This window comes from Saccostrea cucullata, unplaced genomic scaffold, assembly GCF_032062105.1.
Source record: "Saccostrea cucullata isolate Sc308-1 unplaced genomic scaffold, CSIRO_AGI_Scuc_v1 ctg4625, whole genome shotgun sequence".
Lineage (NCBI taxonomy): Eukaryota > Metazoa > Mollusca > Bivalvia > Ostreida > Ostreidae > Saccostrea > Saccostrea cuccullata.
In genome coordinates, this window is record NW_026924950.1 from 145,001 (window position 1) to 170,000 (window position 25,000).

Below are 25,000 nucleotides of genomic sequence, written 5' to 3' on the forward strand. Positions count from 1 at the left end.
GTTTACAGACGGACAAACGGATGGACAGACAGACGGAAAAATGTGATCAGAAAAGCTCACTTGAGCCTTCGGCTCAGGTAAGCTAAAAATAAATATACTGGTAGAAATGTTTGCAGATTGAGGTTAAAAAAATTGGGGATGGGGTTATTTCATGTAAAATTTTGATACCCTTGTGTGGCACTAACCTTACTCAGGTTCCATGTACCAAGAAATAAATAGCTAAGAATCTTCACTAACTCTGAGAGCGTTAATCAATCGCAACATCTCCGGTTTTTCCGTCAGAGATCGGAAAAACAACCTCGAATGTATTAACATCACCAGATGTTAAAAATTCATACATTTCCTGTTTAGTCAAATATAAGATAGACGGAGTCCCTTCTATAGTTTATTTTAGGTAATGTCATTACATTGAATAAAGTTAAACTCCATATTCCACAGATAAAAGGTCTCCATGCATTTATTTCAAAGATCGTAAAAAAGGAGGGTTGTCATGGCATCTACCATATACATTCGAGGTCGTTTTTCTGCTAGTCGGAAAGGCCCGAGAAGTTGCGATTGAGCATTAATATCATTATGTTTTATTTTTTTCTGGTTCTTAATATTTCAATTACATAATTTTGTCATACTTGATTTTTTTCAGGCAAAAAAAATGACACTTTTTAAGACTTTTGTTGCCCTGATTATATCCTTTCTATCAGAGCGCCTTCTCAACATGCTCAATATACACACAAGTTTTATTTTTTTAATTTCCCACACAAATTAGATTTAATTTTCTGTTTTGTTTTTGTTTCACCTCAATAATTATATTTTAATGATAATTTTCATACGTGTCATTATGTGTCTTTTGAATTCAAGATTTTCTAATTATATCACATAAACTTAGGTTGTTTCTTCCTTTTCTTCTTGATGTGTTTTCAAATGTCTCTGTAAACTATCTGGATATTTAAATTCCTTCCCACACACCTCACAGCTATGGTCTTTTTCAGATGTATGTGTCTGTGTGTGTCTCTTCAAGTGTGCCCTTTCCCGAAAGGCTTTCCCGCAAATATCACATGAATGAGGTTTTTCTTCACTATGTATTCTCATGTGTCTTCGTAAACCATCTGGATATTTAAACTCCTTCCCACACACATCACAACTATGAGCTTTTTCAGATGTATGCGTCTTTGCGTGTCTTTTCAAGTGTGCCATTTCACGAAATGTTTTTCTACAGATATCGCACGAATATGGATTCTCTCCTTCATGTATTTTCAAGTGTCTTTGTAAACCCTTCGAATCGCTCAGTACTTTTCCGCACACATCACAAGAATTGTCTCCTCCTCTTTCTGAATTCCCAATCTCATCACTCTCTGCCGACTCTCCATCTGCATGTGTCTTTAAGTACATCTGCGATTGTTCCGACTGAACAAAAAAGTTCCTTGCATGGGTTTTCATGTGTGACTTAAAGTGCTGAGACAAAGAAAAGATCTTCTCACACACATCACATTTATAATGCTCATCACCTGTATGTGTCTTTATATGTAGATTTAAGTTCTGTATGTCCTTGTATGTCTTTCCACACACTTCACATTTATAAGGTTCATCATCTGAATGACTCAACATGTGTCTCTTTAAAAGAGATAATTTCTTGAAGGTCTTCCCACACACATCACATTTGTCATCAGCTCTGTGTGTCCTCATGTGTATCTCTAAGACACTGGATTGGATAAATAACCTCCCACACACATCACATTTAAAAGGTTTATAACCTGTATGGGTCCACATGTGTCTGCGTAATGCATTTGATTGCATGAATGCCTGCCCACACTCCTCGCATTTAAAAGGTGTCTCACCTGTATGTGTCCTCATGTGTGTTCTTAAGGAACTCGATAAGCTGAATGTCCTTCCACACAGACCACATACATACGGTTTCTCACCTGTATGTATCCTCATGTGTTTCCTTAAGTTTCCTGCTTCCTTCAGCTCACTTCCACAAATCTCGCACTTAAACAGTTTTTTACCTGTATCTTGAGTCCCCATTTGTGTAGGTAATTCAGCTGCACTGGTAGAGGTTTTCAAGCAGAATGTTACATTCATTTGGCTTTCTCCACTGGTGTACTGATGCATCTCTTTAAAACTGCTTTACAAGTTCATATGTCTTTTCAAATGATGTTCTCCAGGAAAAGTAGCATGCAGAGGGTATTTAAATGGTATACGTCTTGGGGTGATTCCCTAAATGTTCTGAATGAGTCATAGATTTGCCCAAGTGTTGTTTGATGGTAATCATCAGCACTGTAATTGGTTGGTTGTTACCAGCACTGTTATTGGTTGGTTGTAATCAGCACTGTAATTAGTTGGTTGTTATCAGCACTGGTATTGGTTGGTTGTTATCAGCACTGTTATTGGTTGGCTATTTTCAGGACTGGTATTGTTTGATTGTTATCAGCACTGCAATTGGTTGGCTATTTTCAGGACTGTAATCGCTAAACTTTCCAGCATCACTTTGAGTGAGTGATTTGGATGAATAAGCTTTATTTTCTCCCCTAAAAATGTGACAAAGGTAGAAATAAATTGTAATACTAAATAAAGGTTATCGTCTTGTGAAATGTAAAATCTAAGATAAGACTACAAACTTGTGTCAGAAATCTACTAACTTTCAAATAGATTTATGTTACTTCATACAAATAAAATGAGTAATTATAATTGCCTTAGGGGGTGATTAAAGACATAGGAAGAATATATATTTGAACTAGATCAGTTTTGTTGATCAAGTAAGCTTCCATTCTGAAATTTTGAATGATTTTATCAAAGAGTGAGAACACAAAATGTTGTCCAGTATGGCTTGCACTACTAGCTGTAAGACAGACAACTCAAATGAGGGAGCTTGTTGTAAAACAAGACACCAAATCTTCCATCACATTTATCATGTTATTTAATTCCATATAAATAGGATGTTGTATTATATTAAGTATTATCCTTTTTTTAAATGGTCCTCTGACACAATTAAAACAATGACCTCATTCCCTTAGGAATTGTGAATTGTTATTTCATAAATTCATTCCAAAAAAATAAGTGTTTTTGTTTCTATTTATATCTATACATACCAGAAGATTCATCATCAAATGCTGGATATTTGGACACTGTGAATGCAAGGTAACGACCTCTGACTTAACATCCATATAAACTGGACATGTGCTCTAAAACCTGAAAAAGATTAAGCAAATCATTCTCAAGAAAGAAACACATTTGTAATCATAAGTACTGTGAAATCACCATGATTTTCTAGGGGGACCTATAATATTTTTGAATTTTTTGGGTCTCAGACTCCAATATCCATCACAGAAATTAAATCCCCACAAACAACTATTTTGTCAATATATCTATTCCTTGGATCTTCTGAATATATGGCATGTATGAGTTACTCATGAAATTACTGTAAAAGCACAAATATTCGTGGGGGATTAAATTTCGTTTATTTCGTTGTTAACAAAATTCAACGAAATTAAATCCCACACGAAATTTTATCTGACTATATATTGAAGAGGATTAGTTTTAAAACAACGTAATTAATTGCACACAAAATTATTTTTGATGACAAAACAATATAATTTTATGCCCAAGAAAATTTGTGCCTCTACAGTATGTCCTTACGACCAACAAAATTTAACAAACATTGACCATGTTGACAGTCACAAATAAAAATCTCACAGTATCCTGTTACTGTGAAATCACTAATTTTTGTGGGGGTTTTATTTTCGTTGTTTTCGTGGCATGCAGAGACCCACGAATTTATGACAACCACGAAATGTAAATTTTCATATGCACAACTACAGGGGTAGACATTAACTTTTATTTCCACTTGTCCTTCGGGCAAGTGAACTACAATTTTGACTTGTCCGAATGCAAAATTTGGTTGCCAAAAATTTTTAAGAAAAAAAACAGTTATTGTACCTTAATTTGTTGTAAATATAAAAGTTGACAAATTAATCTCTGTTTTGAAGTTAAATGCCAGAAAAAATGTTGATATGGTGGTGATGTTGATATGATGTCATTTACATGTAACTATCCTGAAAACACAGAGTATGCAGGAATATTATTTTCTTACGATTTTTGTTTGAAATTCTAATTTTTCCTATAAAAAATTGAGGTGAAGCCAGAAGGAAGATACATCGTGCACCGTGAATAATTGGTGTTCTTCGTATAATTCCTTAATTGGGTAGAGAAAGTATTCTGTAATCTCTCTTTCATAATAAGACTGTAATGTAAGTTGTCAGACAGATAATCGTATGTTTTTAAACTACGAAAGAAAACAGAAAAACGAACCCGATTTCTGAATAAAGGTAAGATCCAGGAACGCTACCGAGGGATTATGAATGCAACAACAATGTCCCGTTTTTGGCGGAAATCAAGTGTTTGATTTATTGTGTTGTTTATAAACTTATGTGAGATTAAAAGAAATGTTTCTGTCAGAAATATCCACTTGCCCGATCGGACAAGTACATTCAATTTGATAGTTTCACTTACCCGAACTGAGAATTTACTTGTCCCGGGCAATCGGACAACCGTTAATGTCCATCCCTGAACGTACTTATAAGTTCTTCATCCACGAAATCAAATCACCACGAACCAACATTTTTTCCTCAAACCACGAAAATTTGACCCCACGAAAATATGTGATTTTACAGTATGCCATTTTAAATTCATGTTAGTTATTAGCTGGTATTGGACTAACAAGACTAGTATGTATTTGTTAGTCTAAAAATATGATTCATATAAATTATTTAGTAAGGTACATTACCATAAAGTAGCTTCTTTTTTTGTTTTTAATTTCATTTAAATAAATGACATTATTTCAGATGTAGCTTGTAACACGAGCTTTGATTGATTACAAAGTCGAATGTAAATTTCCATGCATTCGACTTGAGCCAGGTCAAAATAAAATGTGACATCACAATGCATACTTTCTCTATGATAAAAACCAAATAACGAGACGTCACGATGCCTACTATAAGTATTTATTTTATCGATAGATTGAGACACACTTGATTAGACTCTAACCCATAGCAAAAAGAAATGGCATTTTTCCATTTTATTTCCATTCATTCAGCATTTTCTTGCCATTTTTCATTTCAAAACCATTTTTCCTACATTTTTCTATCTTTCAATTTTCAAAAACCATTTTTTCAGAACCATTTAAAAACCATTTCTGTTAGAAAATGCTTTTTAAATGGTGAACATGCAGCATTTTCTTTCCATTTATTTGAGTAAATGGAAAAGAAATGTCAGTTTGGTGATCCAACTTGCTTGAGTTGACCATTTTTCTCCCATTTGTTTTCTGAGAAATGGAGAATTGAAAAAATGGTTAGCTTTAGATAGATTTGTTGGTGGTTAATTAATGCCATGTGCCAGGTTTTTATAATGGGGCACTGGATATCAGATTTCCTCCCTGAAGCTCTGTAGTGACCGCCTTTTCCAGTAAGTTTGAATATTGGACATGGGCACTTTGACCTAACTGGTAGTGAGTTTAGATGGCTGAAGTTATTTTTCAAGGAGTACTAAGGTTTTTAGTGATTTTCGATGCTGACAAAACTGTACATTGATGGTCAAAGCAGAAAAAGAAATACTAATTTCTTGGAGGATATTATGTGACAGTTTTTCATGTTTCCAACATTTGGGAAGTTAAGGCAGTGAGAAGAATTGCAGCACATTACCATACTCAGAAAGGACGTTATTATATTCTTTTTGAGTGGTAAGTATAAATATGTACATATCTTTATTAATGCCAGTTACAGAAACATGTTCTTTTTCCAAAGAAAACACATAAGGAATGCCCATTAAACATGCTGATGCAATAATCTATAAACTGATTAATGTTGTTAAAACTGGGTCAGACCGATGGAACTTAGATTTATAATTTGATTTAAAACTTCATTGTAAATTTTTTAAATACATGTAACTATATTTTTGCATTTCCTTTTATTTTTAGAATACTGCTTGCGTATTGGACATGATGGAGCACCAAAATGAACATGGGATTCAAAATATAATTTTTTTAAAGATGGAGACAACTATCACAATCAATTCACTCAAATAAGGATTTTGACAATTAGAAACATTCCAGGATTCAAAATTTGTGATTTTATATGTGGAAAAATTGAGCATTATTTAGTGACCTATATCTTGTAACCAGACTCTACAACTAAGAAAATGGATTTTTGAAGTGCTTATTCTTTGCATATGGATATCAATTAACATGATTAAGGACCCAGCTAAATTTTCCATTTTTCAATTATAGATAAAATGTGTTAAAAATGGATATTAAATGGCTGAAACAAAAACCATTTATTTTTCATTTTTTATCTCATTTGCATAAATGGTTTTTGAATGGTTAATTTGCATGTTACAGGGCCCAAAAAAAATGGAGTTTGAATGGTGTTTGAATGGTGTTTGAATGGAGTTTGAATGGAGATAAAATGAAAAATGGTTTTTAAATGGTCATCCTTTCTGTTGAGAATTCTTGAGAGATTTGACAAAATAAAATGGCTTTTGAATGGTCTTTAAATGGTCAGAAAAGAAATGGCTTTTAAATGGTATCTAAATGGATTTCATTTTGATAAGGGAATGTAACTTACAAAGCATTTTTATGGGTACAAAGGAATTAAATTTGTTATCCAGGTCCAATCAATGGTGTACAGGGATTTACTCCAGGTTGTATTCCATACACCCTTCAGCCTCAGGGTTTATGGATAAAAATCCGGGGTAAATCCCCGTAGTATATAGAAAGAATATTTCACATAGGCAACACTGCTGTTCCCTTCAGTATAGTCATTTGGTTGTTTGATTGACTCTCTGTCACTATTATCTATACATTGCTTACTGTTTAGGCATGTGAATCCCAACATGTAAATATTCACTGAAATCTCTGTTTAAAATATGGCTCCCATGATGATATTGTTTACCTCCTCGCATAAAAGAGTTCCTACAGTTTGTTTTCTTTACATGTGAATCTAAACAACTGTGGCTATTGAACATCAAAGTTAAAGAAAACAAACTATATAAACTCGTTTATGCGAGGAGGTAAACAATTTCATTACAGGAGCTATATTTTAAATGGATATTTCAGTGAATGGTGACAGAGAGTCAAATAAACAACCAAATGACTAAAATGAAGTGAACAGCAGTGTTGCCTTTGTGAAAAATTCTTGCTATAGTTGACTGAAGTTGGGGTTTTATTTCCAGACATGAATAATTAATGGTAGTCCAGAGATTCTGTAGACATCAGTAAAAATATATCTAGCCCAGCAGAATCTCAACAAAGATTAACTGGTAATCTAACAACCAAGCTTATTGATAAACGTGATGACTTTAACTCCTCCTTGGCACCTATTCCCACAGGGGCTGACAAATAGATTTTTAAAGCACTTGTCCAAGTGCAAGTACATGGTCAAAATTGACTTGCCCTACCTGAATTTCTGCTTGCCCTACCATAAACTAATTCAGTCTGAATTTATAGATATTTAAAAAAAAGAGGAAGACCAATGCTGAGTAAATCATGCAAGCCCCTACGCCCAGCTTTATATTTATGGCCTACAAGTAAATTTTATTTATGATAAATCACTTGCCCACGGGCAAGTGGTTGATAAAATTTCACTTGCCCACCCCTAAAATTCATTAGCCCCGGGCATCTGGCAATGGGATTTGTCATCCCCTGTCCCACCTCTGATGTTTTGGTGGTCCGTGTTTGCTCCTCTTTTATTTTGTATTGTTTTATGGACTTTTTCACTTAAATAGGTAACGGGATGTTTCGCACCTATGCATGGTTCGCGCTTCAATGTTTCGCGCCGATTCCGTTTCGTGCTGAGATGGTTCGCCCCACTGCATTGTTGTACAAATATGTGCTAGCTAGCTTTTGAAGTTCGTTATACAAAATTTTAGATTTTAAACATGTTATTATATGATGTAAATTATGATATTTTTTTTCATTTCTTTTTTTTTTAATTTTAAGAAGATATTTGTAACAGAGACATAATTATTTATGTCGGTGTTTGAAGTATAGAAAGAATATTATTTTAACAACATGCTAATTATAATACCGCCATCTAATTATAGTAGTAATTATTGCTGGCTTTGACTACCAAAGTCAATAAATAAATTCTCACCTTCTGATCTCCAACTAATTACAATTAAATACGATCCGTAATCTTTGGCAGTGCATGTTATTAAGTCGTCATACATGCATTTGAACACACATCTCGATATATTTATCTTATAATTGATTAATACTTTTTTTGGAAAAAAAATGTCATGAAATGCTTCAATATTTAAAATAAATCATGAGATGTTTCGTACCTAACTCGGCGCGAATCATCCCGGCGCGAACCATCTCAGTGCGAAACAGAATGGGTGCGAAACATCCCGGATTCCTTAAATAGACCCTTTCGTGATAAGTGCGGTACTGCTCCTTTGCATGGCAAAATGATATATTTTGGTGAAATATGATGAAAAAGCAATTGTTTCAATAAACCAAAAGTCATTTATTTATCTTTTAACAAAAACTCCGCCAAACGTTATTAATTTGCCCTGCAGAACAGCAATACCACACTTACTGTGAAGAGGATAACACTGTTCATTATCTCCATATATATCATTATATGAATTTTTGCCATTGTTTTTAACCGCTGTCTGGAACAGAGTCAGAAATTAAAAATATTTAAGTATAGGTGAACGTTTTTCAAAACAGAAATGAATGAATGCGTTGAATGAATGAAGCGCTACTGTACTCTATACATCAGAAAATAGAAAAGTCGGGACTAGACGTACTAGTTTTACCGCTTGCCTTTGAGCCATACATTCTCACATATTTCTTTTTCATTCGTTCCACTGACATACTTTAAAAGGAACACGTTTATTGCACAGCTCTTTGGATACATGTATTTATCAAATTATACTACTAAATAGGGTAAGAAATTACCTGATAATTGATCCTTTGTTGATCAATACCGATCTCTGTCCGGCTTTGTGTACAAAAATCAAAATGACGATCCCGATCCCTATTATTGTGATGCAAAACGCTTTTTAGCTCACCCGAACCAAAAACTTTTTCAAAAGAACCACTGGGCCAATTTTAACCAGTCTTGGTACAAAGCATCCTCGAATAAAGGGCAGAATTGTAAAAACAAAGGACAAGTTCCTTCACAAGGGGAGATAATCAAGAAAAGACAAAAATAGGGTGGGTTCATTAAAACAAGAGGCCCAGGGGCCACAGCGCTCACCTGAGCACATCGGGCTTGAATTTACCCCCCCCCCTTCCAGGCGGTCATCATTTGAACAAACTAGAATCTACACTACCTGAGGATGATTCCATATAAATATCACTAATCATATTAAGCTTTGAAGTACTTGAAAAGAAGATTTTAAAAGGTTTCCCTAAATATTCTTATGTAAAACTTGGGTCGGCCATTTTGGCCCCACCCTAGCCCCGGGGGTCATGATTTGAACAAACTTGAATCTACACTACCCGAGGATGATTCCACATGAGTTTCATCTTTCCTGGCCCAGTGGTTCTTGAGAAGAAGATTTTTAAAGATTTTTCCTATATATTCCTATGTAAAACTTGGGTCGGCCATTTTGGCCCCACCCTAGCCCCGGGGGTCATGATTTGAACAAATTTGAATCTGCACTACCTGAGGATGATTCCACATGAGTTTCATCTTTCCTGGCCCAGTGGTTCTTGAGAAGAAGATTTTTAAAGATTTTTCCTATATATTCCTATGTAAAACTTGGGTCGGCCATTTTGGCCCCACCCTTGCCCCGGGGGTCATGATTTGAACAAACATGAATTTACACTACCTGAGGATGATTCCACATGAGTTTCATCTTTCCTGGCCCAGAGGTTCTTGAGAAGAAGATTTTTAAAGATTTTTCCTATATATTCCTATGTAAAACTTGGGTCGGCCACTTTGGCCCCATCCTACCCCTGGGGGTCATGATTTGAACAAACTTGAATCTACACTACCTGAGGATGATTCCACATGAGTTTCATCTTTCCTGGCCCAGTGGTTCTGGAGAAAAAGATTTTTAAAGATTTTTCCTATATATTCCTATGTAAAACTAGGGTCGGCCATTTTGGCCCCACCCTTGCCCCGGGGGTCATGATTTGAACAAACTTGAATCTACACTACCTGAGGATGCTTCCACATGAGTTTCATCTTTCCTAGCCCAGTGGTTCTGGAGAAGAAGATTTTTAAAGATTTTTCCTATACATTCCTATGTAAAACTTGGGTCGGCCATTTTGGCCCCACCTTTGCCCCGAGGGTCATGATTTGAACAAACTTGAATCAACAACAACCTGAGGATGATTCCACATGAGTTTCATCTTTCCTGGCCCAGTGGTTCTGGAGAAGAAGATTTTTTAAAGATTTTTCCTATATATTCCTATGTAAAACTAGGGTCGGCCATTTTGGCCCCACCCTTGCCCCGGGGGTCATGATTTGAACAAACTTGAATCTACACTACCTGAGAATGATTCCACATGAGTTTCGTCTTTCCTGGCCCAGTGGTTCTGGAGAAGAAGATTTTTAAAGATTTTTCCTATATATTCCTATGTAAAATTAGGGTCAGCCATTTTGGCCCCACCCTTGACCCGGGGGTCATGATTTGAACAAATTTGAATCTACACTACCTGAGGATGATTCCACATGAGTTTCATCTTTCCTGGGCCAGTGGTTCTGGAGAAGAAGATTTTTAAAGATTTTTCCTATATATTCCTATGTAAAACTTGGGTCGGCCATTTTGGCCCCACCCTTGCCCCGAGGATCATGATTTGAACAAACTTGAATCAACACTACCTGAGGATGATTCCACATGAGTTTCATCTTTCCTGGCCTAGTGGTTCTGGAGAAGAAGATTTTAAAAGATTTTTCCTATATATTCCTATGTAAAACTTGGGTCGGCCATTTTGGCCCCACCCTTGCCCCAGGGGTCATGATTTGAACAAACTTCAATCTACACTACTTGAGGATGATTCCACATGAGTTTCATCTTTCCTGGCCCAGCGGTTTTGGAGAAGAAGATTTTTTTAAAATGCCATTAATTTTTAACAAATTCATGATTATCTCCTCTTGGAAAAGGGCGTGGCCCTTCATTTGAACAAACTTGAATCCCCTTCACCCAAGGATGCTTTGTGCCAAGTTTGGTTGAAATTGGCCCAGTGGTTCTTGAGAAGAAGTCGAAAATGTGAAAAGTTTACAGACAGACGGACAGACAGACGGACAGACGGACGCCGGACAAAATGTGATCAGAAAAGCTCACTTGAGCCTTCGGCTCAGGTGAGCTAAAAATCTTCTCAAAGTTTTTAAGAACCAAGTTGGCCAGAAAAGTTATATTGCCAAGAACTAAAAACACCAGACCAAAAAAGATTGTTCTTTGCCACTATGACATTTATAGAGATACATTCATCTCTATAATGCAAAACCTCTTTTATAACATCATTTCCATTAACTGTCAGGAATATATCAAACTATATGCATGTTTGTTTCCTGCAGTCAACAGTCTTTTGACCCAAGTGCATTTAAAGGATTTCATAAAGTTGTTAATATTTACCATCCTTAAAACCTCCAGACAGGTCATCCTGATTATAGCTATTGTTCTCTTTAAGCAACAGGAGCTGTATTTTTGAACATTTTGTTTTGCTGGTAAAATGTGTTATCAAGAAAAAAGTGCACCATTTTATTTAATGATTTATTATTGTACCTAAATAATTATTTTGTTCTAGAAAAAAAATTATATGATGTTGAACAATTAGAAAAAAGATGGTCAAATTGGAAATGTCTTTTTCAAAGTAATGATTAAGCATAGGAGTTTTATACTATTTTTATATTGTAACCTATGTAAGACTGACATATTTATTTCACACACCCCCTTCCACATGTAATATTGTAGGTGTGTGTCTCACCTTGTATGTAAGTGTGCGTATGTCTGTATGTGAGTGTGCCATTAAATATATTTAAATGTTTGCTTCCGAACATATATGTAATGTGTTGTTTCTGTAAATAAAATTAAAAAAATGTATTTAACTGATTTTAAACCTTTTATGACCCATTATACTAAAATAAAGCAGAAGAAAGACTTCTATGTACAATCCAATTTGTAGTTTTATATAAGAAATCATTATTGTACAGGACGACAAGAATCTAATTTTGTTTCAATCGAAGCTTATAAATTAATAGTTCTTCCACCACAAATATCAACAATTAACAGAAGATTATTAACGTTATTTTTTTCTGCCATGGATATATTTATTATCTATTATCAATATATATTGCGCCAGAAAATTCCCACATCAAAGTCGCAGCTCATATTGCTTAAACCTTACTTATCACATTTGATTTCGATATGAATTAAAAGATATCTTTAATTAATAATTAAAATTTATTTAGTGAGGAAAGTTTGTCAATAATAAGTACAGGAAGAGAAATAAATAAATGATTCAGTTTTTGTAAAATTAGTTTTTACAACAGCGCCCCCCCCCTTTAAAAAAAAGACGTCCATGCTATTTAATTGACTTACAGTTGAACAGTGGAACACTGATATTTTGAATACCTTGGATATATCAAATTGATATGGAAGTCTTTATTTCACCTTAATTATTTCTTAAGCTGGAAATGACTCGTATATCGACATAATATCATTTCAATCTTCCTGTCTCCGATATCAACACTGGGATATACCTTTCGAATCCGATACCCCTGACTGATTTCTTAACTCTGGTCTAAATTTCTAAAACGTTGTTAGTTGGTTATTCACTGGCCGATGTAGAGGGGGGTCCGCCCCTCCACCCTTTGTGTCCAAGAAAATACACAATATTTGTTAAATCAATGTTTTTTGTGTGTGTGGCTGTGGGCCCCTACACTGACCTCAAAGTGGTCGCCCCCCCTTTTAAAAATTTCTGGATCTGCCACTGTTATTGACATACAAATTGCTGAGGCATCTTTATTTTTATGATCGATACAATGACCTTCCCAGCAAATACAGTTTATCATGTCATATGCTCATATTTTTTTTCAAACTGATTGTAAGGTAATTATTAACACAATTAGTTGTCCACGGATTCTCCCCTTTTCCCAAACATGACAAGGAGCACGTGTCGGGTGTCACATGTCGACAGGGGATGCTTAATTTTTCAACCTTGTCATTCATCTGAAAAATTGTAGGACATCCAGAATCTGAAGTAACTCTGATAGTGTGTATCCCTTGGTTCAGGTATGGTTTATACAAGTAGTTACTTCAGAAAGAGCAAGCTCCAAAAACTTTATCCGTGTCACTCATCTGAAAAATGTAGGTTAAATGAGCATTCAAAGTAATGTCCAGTAGTGTGCATCCTTAGATGTTCCCTCTGTAGCTAGTTCAAGGTCAATATTGGGCTTATAGTAACTTTAGAATAAACCTGCTCCAAAACTTTTAACTTGTCACTATCTGAAACAAGAGGCCCAGGGGCCACAGCGCTCACCTGAGCACATCGGGCTTGAATTTACCCCCCCCCCCTTTCCAGGCCTTTCATCATTTGAACAAACTAGAATCTACACTACCTGAGGATGATTCCATATAAATATCACTAATCATAGCTTTGAAGTACTTGAAAAGAAGATTTTAAAAGGTTTCCCTATATATCCCTATGTAAAACTTGGGACGGCCATTTTGGCCCCACCCTAGCCCCAGAGGTCATGATTTGAACAAACTTGAATCTACACTACCTGAGGATGATTCCACATGAGTTTCATCTTTCCTGGCCCAGTGGTTTTTGAGAAAGATTTTTAGAGATATTTCCGATATATTCCTATGTAAAACTTGGGTCGGCCATTTTGGCCCCACCCTTGCCCGGGGGCTCATGATTTGAACAAACTTGAATCTGCACTACCTGAGGATGATTTCACATGAGTTTCATCTTTCCTGGCCCAGTGGTTCTTAAGAAGAAATTTTTAAAGATTTTTCCTTTATATTCCTATGTAAAACTTGGCTCGGCCATTTTGGCCCCACCCTTGCCCCGGGGGTCATGATTTGAACAAACTTGAATCTACACTACCTGAGGATGATTCCACATGAGTGTCAATTTTCCTGGCCCAGTGGTTCTTAAGAAGAAGATTTTTCCTATATATTCCTATGTAAAACTTGGCTCGGCCATTTTGGCCCCACCCTTGCCCCAGGGGTCATGATTTGAAGAAACTTGAATCTACACTACCTGAGGATGATTCCACTTGAGTTTCATTTTTCCTGTCCTAGTGGTTCTTGAGAAGAAGATTTTTAAAGATTTTTTCCTATACACTGTATATTCCTATGTAAAACTAGGGTCGGCCATGCCATTTTGGCCCCACCCTTGCCCCGGAGGTCATGATTTGAACAAATTTGAATCTACACTACCTGAGGATGATTCCACATGAGTTTCATCTTTCCTGGCCCAGTGGTTCTTGAGAAGAAGATTTTTAAAGATTTTTCCTATATATTCCAATGTAAAACTTGGGTCGGCCATTTTGGCCCCACCCTTGCCCGGGGGTTTTGATTTGAACAAACTTGAATCTACACTACGTGAGGATCATTCCACATGAGTTTCATCTTTCCTGGCCCAGTTGTTCTGGAGGAGAAGATTTTTAAAGATTTTTCCTATAATTATTCCTATGTAAAACTTGGGTCTGCCATTTTGGCCCCACCCTTGCCCCGGGGGTCATGATTTGAACAAACTTGAATCTACACTACCTGAGGATGCTTCCACATGAGTTTCATTTTTCCTGGCCTAGCGGTTCTGGAGCAGAAGATTTTTTAAAAATGCCATTAATTTTTAACAAATTCATGATTATCTCCCCTTGGAAAAGGGCGTGGTTCATCATTTGAACAAATTTGAATCCCCTTCACCCAAGGATACTTTGTGCCAAGTTTGGTTGAAATTGGCCCAGTGGTTCTTGAGAAGAAGATGAAAATGTGAAAAGTTTACGACGACAACAACAGTGACGACGACAGACAACGGACAAATTTTGATCAGAAAAGCTCACTTGAGCCTTCGGCTCAGGTGAGCTAAAGAGGTGAAATCGAGCATCCCAAATAAACCTGGAAATGTGCATCCTTAGACGTAGCATCCATGCAAGTTTAGTTTGTTTAAAGGAAATGGGACCTAATACTAAAATTTAGATCAAACCCAGCATCATAAGCAAGGCACCATTAAAAGTTATAATTTGCATTTTTAATATGAAAATTTTCAAGAAAATCAAACAGAAATATCATGCATGTATCCTGCTGATCAAATCATATTTCAACTATATTATTATTTTATAAAAGATAAAAACTTAGATTGCTTCATATCTTAAGGTCATTGGCAACGCAGGGTTTCCGGAGAATAAAGGTTTATACATAGGTTTTCTCACTTATGAAAAAAAGTCATTGAGAGTGATCTCCCGTATGGAATTCTCTAGGCGCTGAAAACCAATAAAGCATAGATTACAGACTGAGAAGTAAACAAAAACACGTGTGTTTTTATCTGATATATTCAACTCTACAGTAATAAAAGTAAAGCAGCGATGGGTTTGTTTACATTGTGCTGAGAGGGCAGACAGTCAACAGGACGTCATTTAGAATAGGTACATGAATGCTGGGAAGTGCAAAGATGTGAATTAATTTTGCTGAAAGTGGTGATAGCCAGGTAGACCGAATGAGAACGATTCTATAGGTTATGTGAATGAGACACCATTAAATGTTACTATAAATCCTTGTTAAAATGTTTTATGACAGTTCGCTTCCAGTAAAGTAAATTATAGAATAGAAACAAACAACCAGTCTCTTGATCATAATGATTATTGATTAGAAGTGAAAGGAAGTAACTCAAAATTAAAAACAGTGCCAGTATTTCTGTGTTTTGTTTCAATATTTTCATTTTCAGCCTAATTATATGCATGTCATCGGAAATAAGGTTTCAACAATGTATTTAATGTATAAACCTTATGAAATACATGGGTTTTGAAGAAAACGTATGGTTGAAAATAATATAGGGCCATTTTATCAACATTTTACATAGGAAATGCATTGAAAATTGTTAAAACATTGATTTGACAATATCTATAAAGGAAGGCTGGCTTGATGGGTTAAAAGGACCTGAATTGAATATGTTTGGTACCATTAAACCTGTTCAAAAAATCTTGAAAAATCCTATACGAAAACCAGAAACGTTGCCAATGTCCTTAAAAAAAACAAAACAAAAACATTTTCACTATTTTGCAGGGTGGACAACATCATACAATGTTCAACTACATGTATTTTGAAATTTTTTTAATGTCAAATGATATGAAATGATAACAATTCCTTGTATGGATATTGCGGCTTATTAATTCAAGATCCCAAATTCAAAGTTTATTAAAATGGAACTTCTACATCTCTGAAGACAATATGTTAAGTATCTGAACTATGTAGTTGGTTTTCTTCACTGGTTTGTTTATGTTAAACCAATTAGCTGCATGATATACCTTTCTGTCCCTATCTATTTTTGTTACATATGTATTTCTTATATTCATTTGTACTTGTGTTAACCTTAAAGCTTTCTCATCTATCAATAGGACTCATTCGTCATATTTATGACGTCAGGTGTCGCTGGTGTACTAGAGGTGGTTACGTAAACGCTTTAATCACCGCGGCGCTTGTAACAATGTAAACAAATGGACGTGTTCTCGAACTTGGAGCTAAACCATGCTAAACGGAGGGGCTGAATCGATCTATAATCGAGCTGTCACAACCGGGAGAAAGGTTTATCCGAATCTTGGGTAATTATTTTTTGTAAATAATATACATTTATGGAAACCTTCTGAGAATTACCGAGTGTAGCATGCCTATATGACGAAGATAGTACAATGACAAAGCATTGTGTTGACAATCGACATTTTTGTAGATTGTCGGATGTATTATCATCTTTACCACTTACACAAACACTAGATTCAAATGAAATTAGTATATGATATGAATGCTTATGGCTATATTTTGTTATTTATTCCTTTTTACATGACAATCATCGCACAGCTAGGTTATGTAGGTCTACACTGGTTACATACTGTTGCATTTCGTTGTTGTTGTTTAAAAGAGCAACGTCTCAAATGATCATCAAGGGTAATTAAGTGCAACGTAATATTCAATGTAAGGCAAATACAAACTAAACATTCATTTTTTTTAACAGATTACAAAAAAAAACAATCATAATAAACAAAACTGGAACAAGCACAAACATCATATTTCAACCCTCGCCAAAAGACTCTCCAGATCCTACACAGAGATAGATTAAGTGGCCATTCATTGATACTGGATAAAGATAACTGATTTCTGATCAGCCTCATATTGTTTGTTTTTTAAATTAAAAAAAATGAGACTGGTACTTTTACTTTGATGTAAGTCGCTCACATTTCACAGTGGTTAGAGTGTCTGCCCTGTCTACAGTCGCCAAATCTAAGAGCTGAACCTAATGTCGAAGGTTCAAATCCACTGTGTTACGTGGGGAGATGAGACTGTATAAACCATGGTCCTGTTTGCACAAAAAAGATCCATTACTGCTCAATGGCTCACAGTGCCGAGAATAGATATATTTGCAGTCCGCCATCAGCAAATGATGGTGTCTCCATATGAGTAAAAAATTCTTACGAGGAAAATTAAACAACAAACAAACATAGATTTAATATGTGTCCTTATATTTTATAGTGCATATGTATAATTTGAAATTTATTTGTTTTGTACATATTTTTTTCATAGTTAGTAGCTACATGTATACTTAGAGCATAGCACCTTTGTTATAATAAAGGTAAAAATGAGTACAAATATTTTAAAGTTATAATTTGCTAGGTCCATTTTATACAGTACCGGTATTTGTGTTTCTATAATGTGACCCTCAACAACTTAGTTTACATTTACAATTTCATTAAGTCGAAAAGATATGCTCAGTAATCAAATAAAACCTGCTGCATGTAAAAATAAATAAAAGGAATATATACAAGTAGTAGCTGTTATTGTACAACTAAATACAAAAAACATATAATTTTTACAGTCCTCTGAAAAAAAAAGTATTATCAGGACTATGGATAGACCTCACTTACAGATTGACTTTATATTTGTTTCTAAATAAAAACCTATACTGAGTAAATTGGGTTATTTTTTAATTATTTAAGAATATATATTTTTTCATTTTATTTTATTTAGGAGATCAGCAGGTAAAATAAGATGTCAAAGCTTACAGGGAGCTTTATTATGGCTTGATGGTATATGTAGCATAAAAATTCTATTTCCCCCCATACTATTCATGAAATAGCATCCATCCTATTGTCAGTGATGCCAGGGAAAAAAAGAACTGGTACGTAATCGGATTTGTGTTTTTTAAATAATAGAAAGTACTCGGGCATAATCTATACCTAAGCAATACTTCAATGCTTCCAATTTTAATTCTTAAAAAAATGTATTTCCTTTTATTATCACTAGGTGTATTACAACCTAAGACAAAGTGTTGAGATGTTTGGCAGTCCTATACATTCACAGAGAAAATGTTCTGCTGGAGATATGGGGCAACATTCAGCCTGTACACACACAGACTAGTTATGCTCATGCTTGGCAAATTCTCTAATAGATGAACTACAATAATCTTGTATGTAGTATCTTCAGGCTTTTCACAAACTTACAATTACAATAGTAATTATTCCATTTTAATTTGAAAAGTAGATCAATTTTATTTATAAATTAAAAATATTTAAAGACAGTTTATTTTACCAAAAAACAAGTACAGTCATGATAATGCTATTACTCTATACTAATAATTGCTACTCATTCTTATTTGAAGGGATTCCACCAAAAACTGAAAGAGAAAAGAAGCTGATGTACTCAAACAATCCCTGGCAAGAGAAATTAATTTGTGAAATGAAAGAATGCACAGACTTAAAGATTTTAATATTTTTTGGTACAAAAATTAACATTGAAAGGAATTTACTGTATGTGTAGTTAAAATAGCGGGCTTCATATTTTAGCTGCTTTTGCACAGAAGAGGATGTGCTAATATTCATGAAAACACTAAGAATTCATTTATAAATAGAATATGACTCAAATATTTGTAGCCCTAATTCATGATTATGCCAACAACTCCATATTCATTGATTGCGTTAAATTTTGAAAACGCCAAATTATGTACATGTACAGTATCTTTCCATAGCTTGAACTTTTCCCTGTTAAGAATTTTTCTTATTTTATTCATGGCTGTAAATAAATAAAACAATAAAGATTGTATTAAATATTTATACATGTTTATTCCTTTCATACTTAAATTTGAGCATGCAGGTACAATGTTCTTGTAAACCAATGTTCATGGATTTGACGAGTCTCTCTTGCCCATGGATTTTGTTAACATATTGATTGAATGTACATTATCAATGAGTTAAAGTCCACAAAATTACATACCCATGAACGATTTTTCTTGTCCATGAACATTGAACCCCACAAAACATGATTAAAAAGATTCCACAGAATTCATAATACGCGTACTATCATTTTTAATTCTTTTTCAAAGCAAGCAAAAAGATTTTTTTTTAATTTTTCTAGAAATTAAACATGTGTAAAAAATTCTTAAAACTATGTACTTGTGTTCTGAAATTTAAAAAGTAATAGTTGTACATCTTTTATTTCTAAGCACATCTCACTTATTAACCTAATCATGCTAATAGCTATAATATGTACCAATATGAGAAAGATTAAGAGCTTAAATGCTTGCACTAAATTTTTCATCTCTTTGTCAAAGAATATGGCTAATCTTAAAGAAACATCAAAGTGACTGCTAGTCATCATTGGGGTATTGGTCTAAACTTCTATGCACACTTTAGTTCACAACTCGTGAGGAACAGTTCAGTCTTTGTACCTTCTTCTTGTCTTGACTGCAGCCACGGAACTGTAGGGCTTGTATTGCTCGAGTTTTAAAGTCCAAAACTGGATGTCAAGTTTACTTCATCCTTATTTAGTCTACTTTTATCTCCTGACAAGGAACTGGGCAAATATTATTTTTGTTTTGTAATTGTACTGTGTTAAAGTAGAATATTATATAAAATAATCAATACATGTATTTACCCAGGGAAAATCAAAGACCCTACTCATACTAATAAAGTGGAGGAAAATATCTCATTATTTCTGGTGTTGAAATTTAAAATGTATAATAAAATTTTTAATTAACATTGAATTTTGATATTAAATCATAAATTACAGTACTTATTCCATTTGCTAACAAATCAAGTTAATTCTATGGGGACATAAGCACATCGTATACTCTATTTGTACATTTTTAAAAGAAAACTGCCAGTGTACATTAGATTCATCAGATTTAATCCTATTACATTTACCAGTGCTGCATCTGTCTGTTTCACAACAAAATCACAAAGCAACAAAAGCTTTAGACATTTTAATTAGATTTCAAACTTTTGAAATAATATATTAAATAGTATTGCCATGTGTCAAGCTATTATGACGCTATTAATATAAATAATTCAAATGTCTTTTGACTGAAAAAAAATAGAGAGGGAGTTCACTTTTTTTCAATTTAAGACAAAGTTAAAAAGTCACCAAGTTAATGTGTTTTATACTGTATATAGTAACTCATTTTTCTTGTTAAATCTATATGATTTAATGACATTTACTTCGTAAGATACTTATTAAAATTAATCAAAATCAATATTTTACCAAAAATCTAATCTTTGATATCGCCGACTCTGAAATTCTGGTGACAAGCGACATCGTGTTTACCAAACTTCCTAGTTAGAATAATCTAACTGTGTCTCGGTACAGGCCCTCACCACAGTTAGAATACCACCCATATACTCGCAATGTTGCAAAAAATTGCAGAATCGCAACGAAACGATTTTGAAGAATATAAAATGATTTGCACTGGAAATAACTACCAAAATAATCAAAACAAACCTTCTTGAGATTGCTTATGCCTTTTATCCATAATCCAAAAAAATATTCCATATAAATTCGAAAATCCAATTAATTTTCTCAACGTTTTTCTCTCGATTCAAATTACCTGCCATGTTTACATTTGGAACTCTCTAGATTGTTCCTAGTAAATGCACTATGCGAGTTATCGCCCGTGTTTCTTTCTGCTACATTACGAATACACGGAAGGAATTCTATCGTTAAACCGGGTCCGTAGGACAATATAATTTTAACGATCCGTAGGACAATATAATTTTAACGATAGAACATTCTATCTACAAACTTCCATAATCAGCTGATCATCTTCATGACCGATTTAGCGTCACTTTTCGTCTCAAACAAATGTCTAGATCTGAAAATAATGAGTGTTCACGACCTCTACAACATCCTGGCAAACCACAGAGAGTTGGCATTCGTTACAAATTAATTAATTTGGAGGTATATGTCCAGAAGAAGCCACAGTGTCTCGCCACGCTACCATAAATTTGTTTACACTCAGTCAAGCGCTTGACAAATTCAAACGTTTGCGTAACCACCTCTAATACCGCAGCGCCACCCGACGGTTAATGACGTGAATGAATACTATTGCCTGTATATATCCAAAATGCATCACATTATAATTGATGATCATATTTTTCGATGTGGCTTAACATTTGATTTCTCCATATTTAAGTATCCTTCATGTATACAATAACTTTCACAGTACATACATGTACATTACTATCAACATAATCAATACAAAAAAATATATTAAATAATTTATTGAATAATTATGTCAATTTTCTTTTCATTTGAATGTTTCTCCTTGTGATTCTCTAAAGTTCTTAATTTAAAAAATCCCTTTCCACACACTTCACAAATAAATAAAGGTTTATCATCAGTATGGGTCTTCTTGTGTCGTTGTAAGTTTAATGCCACAGCAAAAGCCTTCCCACACATGTCACACATGTAGGGTTTATCACTTGTATGTGTCCTCCTGTGATTCTGTGAGTGTTCGGAATGGATCAATGACCTTCCAGAAGGTTCCCCGCCACTGTGTATCAAAATCTGCTTCTTTATGTCACCCTCGTGAGTGAATGTCCAGTCACGCCCATCAGGTGTTTTTGGATTATCACTTGTATGCACCATCATGTGCATCTGTAAGTTATCTGATTGATAAAACACTTTCGCACACACATCACATCTATAAGATTTATTGCTAGTATGTGATTTCAGGTGTCTCTGAAAGCAACTTGAATCAGAGAAAGCCTTTCCACATACTTCACATTTATAAGGCTTTTCACCTGTATGTATCCTCATGTGTTTGAGAAAGTTACTTGAATTACTGGACGCCTTTCCACACACATCACATTTATAAGGTTTATCACCGGTGTGGACCCTCATATGTGCATATAAGGCATCTGTTCTTTTAAATGCCTTTCCACATACTTCACAAAGTTTGTCACCAGTATGAGTTTCTTTGTGTATCTGTAAGTCTTGTGAGTTGTTGAATGTCTTTCCACACAACTCACACTTATAAGTTGTATGTGTCTTCAAGTGTCTACGTTTGCTACATAAATGGTTGAACCTTTTCCCACACATTTCACATTGATGAGGTCGATCAGAAGTATGTATCTTCATGTGTACTTTTAAGTGGTCCTTTCGACTTAAAATTCTTCCACAGATGGTACATTCATGACCCTTTTTACTTGACTGAGTACCATCATGACCTACTAAATTTTCTGTTCGTTTGTCACTTTTGGAGAATTGTGAGTAGTTTTCAGCATTGCTTTCGATACACAGTTTAGTTGAAATCGTCCCTTGCTCCACCTATAATGTAAAAAAAAAATATTTCAATGCTTGCTTTAAGTATTTTTGATTTTATTATATAACTGTGTCAATCAAAACACATAAATTCAAAAGTCATCTGGCAAATTAACTTTCTCATTATTTAATATTTACACATTAAGTCAGTGTTTGGATTCTTTATGATAGATTCTTACAAAATACATGGATGCCAAAGTATTTTGACCTTCATAGCTCATGACCTTTTGCTTAGCAATATTTAAATTCTAGTTGAATTAACAAGAAATCAACTCATCTAACTTTCGAAGCATTATCACTGAGAAAACAAATAGAAATGTAAACATTTAAATTTTAAATTAAACTATTTTGTGATACACATGTACACATACATTTTTAACAGAATATAAAAATTAAGAAACTGTCTCAAATGCTGATAAGTTGTTACAGTGTAGACAATATGTTGTAAAAATTTTGTGGTTTCAAACACCTTTTTCTCTTTATTTATGTTTTTAACCTCGTTATCGTGAATTCTCACTACAGTCAGGTAAAATGGCATGACCTACTTAAACAGATGAAATGTCTAGTCATCAAAAAAGAGAATGAAACAGTTATTGCTGCTTAATTTTTCAGTCCGTCTGATAATTGAGCAACCTTCAAAGTACATGTACAATATTCACCAAGCCCTTTGATGTTTAATATTGGTCCTATTGAGTTTGGGACATTGAGGTGTGACTGTATTTTGGTTCTTGAATAAATATTATTGATATCAAAAACATTGCACAATGCATTTATATTTTTAAAAATATAATTAATATGTTACTACTATATTCTAATATTGTCATTTTATTTTTCAATATATTCTTCTATTTAATTTGCTGATTAAACATGCATTATAGTATATCTTTATAATTTTTTAAAACAAGAATAGATGAAAAGATATTGCAAATATCTGTTTCTGACTCTTCAAACCTTCTGTCTTTTGTCTATTTATCTTCAATCATTTAGTCTTATTCACAACTTTCATCTCAAAATGCAAAGTGCTATAGCTGAAGGAACAGCTTTTAACTACTTATTATTTGTTGTTATTTGTTTATTACTTATGAACATGATATTAAACTGGAAAATAAAAATTCATGTACCTCCATTATTCTCTGCTGCTGAGTTTCTCCGTCTCTTTTTGAAGTATCCGGATTCTCAAAAGGCCTTTTCTTTTCTACAACCAAGACATGTTATCTGTAAGATTGCTACAAAATCTATTTAATATTACAAAAATGTATTCAAATCAATAAGACCAAGGGCATCTCATGTCACAATGGACATTTTGTGAATTCAGAGACACTTGGACTTGTAGTAGGACATAGATATTGGGGCAACAATTTTTCAATGGAATATAAAAATCTATTTGACATTTTTCTGAAGAACAGCTGATCTAAAGTTAATCATGTCAGCATTGTTGCCCATTGTTTCAAAATATGATGACCCCCCCCCCCCCAAAAAAAAAAATATATCTCTTACATGTCTAAGTACACTTTATGCCAAATTTGGTTGATATTGACCTTGTGGTTCATGACCATTTCTTTCATTCATTCAAGTCCCTTAACACAAGTAAAACAAGGAATTCCTGATCAAACTTCAACTATGGAACTTATGAATGTTCCTTGGAATTCATTGATTGTTTTGGGAATATTATACAAAGGATTTTCTTTTATATTTATATGTTGACCTACCAGTAAATTGGTCATCCAATGATGGATCTTCAGAACAAGATATAGGCAACTCTGCCATCATGATCTATTTATAGCTCAAAGCCCCTGTAATAGAATCAACAAAACATTTACATTAATTCTTGAAAATCTGCAAAGATAACAACTCATAGCAAATTTTTCATCAAATAATTTCCTTCTGGTCAAACTTCTTTGTTTGTCGTTAAAATGATTAACTGTGATTAGAGCCAATCCACTGAATAACAGCCTCTGTTAATTCATAATTTTAAGATCGTAAATATTCCCCACCATAACAGCTGCATAAGCATGATAAGCATATATTTCTTGCATGCAAGTTTAAAATTAGTTACTCAAAAACTTTGCCATACAAGATGGAAGCAAAGGGACTAACTCCTAGGCAAAATATGTCATAGGAAAAAGGTCTGTAGGGAATGGGACCCTACACGGGGCAGTGGAAAATCCCTTTTACTCAGTTTTAGTATGAGCGATTCTGTTCAGCAACATAACAATCTAACAATCTTTTTTTTCCAGCATAC

General features: G+C 34.2%; 2 protein-coding genes and 1 long non-coding RNA gene across 3 annotated transcripts; 1 reads left to right on the forward strand and 2 right to left on the reverse strand.

Moving 5' to 3' along the window:
* Window positions 1–819: 819 nt before the first annotated feature.
* LOC134267713 (zinc finger protein OZF-like) lies at window positions 820–3,187 on the reverse strand. Its single transcript, XM_062749931.1, has 2 exons — window positions 3,084–3,187; window positions 820–2,522 (listed from the first exon to the last, which is right to left on the reverse strand). Exon 2 carries the CDS (start codon window positions 2,104–2,106, stop codon window positions 880–882), a length of 1,227 nt encoding a protein of 408 aa, XP_062605915.1. The 5' UTR covers window positions 2,107–2,522; window positions 3,084–3,187; the 3' UTR covers window positions 820–879.
* Window positions 3,188–18,196: 15,009 nt separating this feature from the next.
* Window positions 18,197–19,043, forward strand: LOC134267717 (uncharacterized). Its single transcript, XR_009992215.1, has 3 exons — window positions 18,197–18,343; window positions 18,469–18,631; window positions 18,824–19,043. It is a non-coding gene; the product is annotated as an uncharacterized LOC134267717 (long non-coding RNA).
* Window positions 19,044–21,545: 2,502 nt separating this feature from the next.
* Window positions 21,546–24,634, reverse strand: LOC134267714 (zinc finger protein 664-like). The gene is made up of 3 exons (XM_062749932.1): window positions 24,468–24,634; window positions 23,880–23,953; window positions 21,546–22,764 (listed from the first exon to the last, which is right to left on the reverse strand). The coding sequence occupies exons 1-3, from the start codon at window positions 24,526–24,528 to the stop codon at window positions 21,715–21,717; spliced, it is 1,185 nt and encodes a 394-aa protein (XP_062605916.1). The 5' UTR covers window positions 24,529–24,634; the 3' UTR covers window positions 21,546–21,714.
* Window positions 24,635–25,000: the final 366 nt, after the last annotated feature.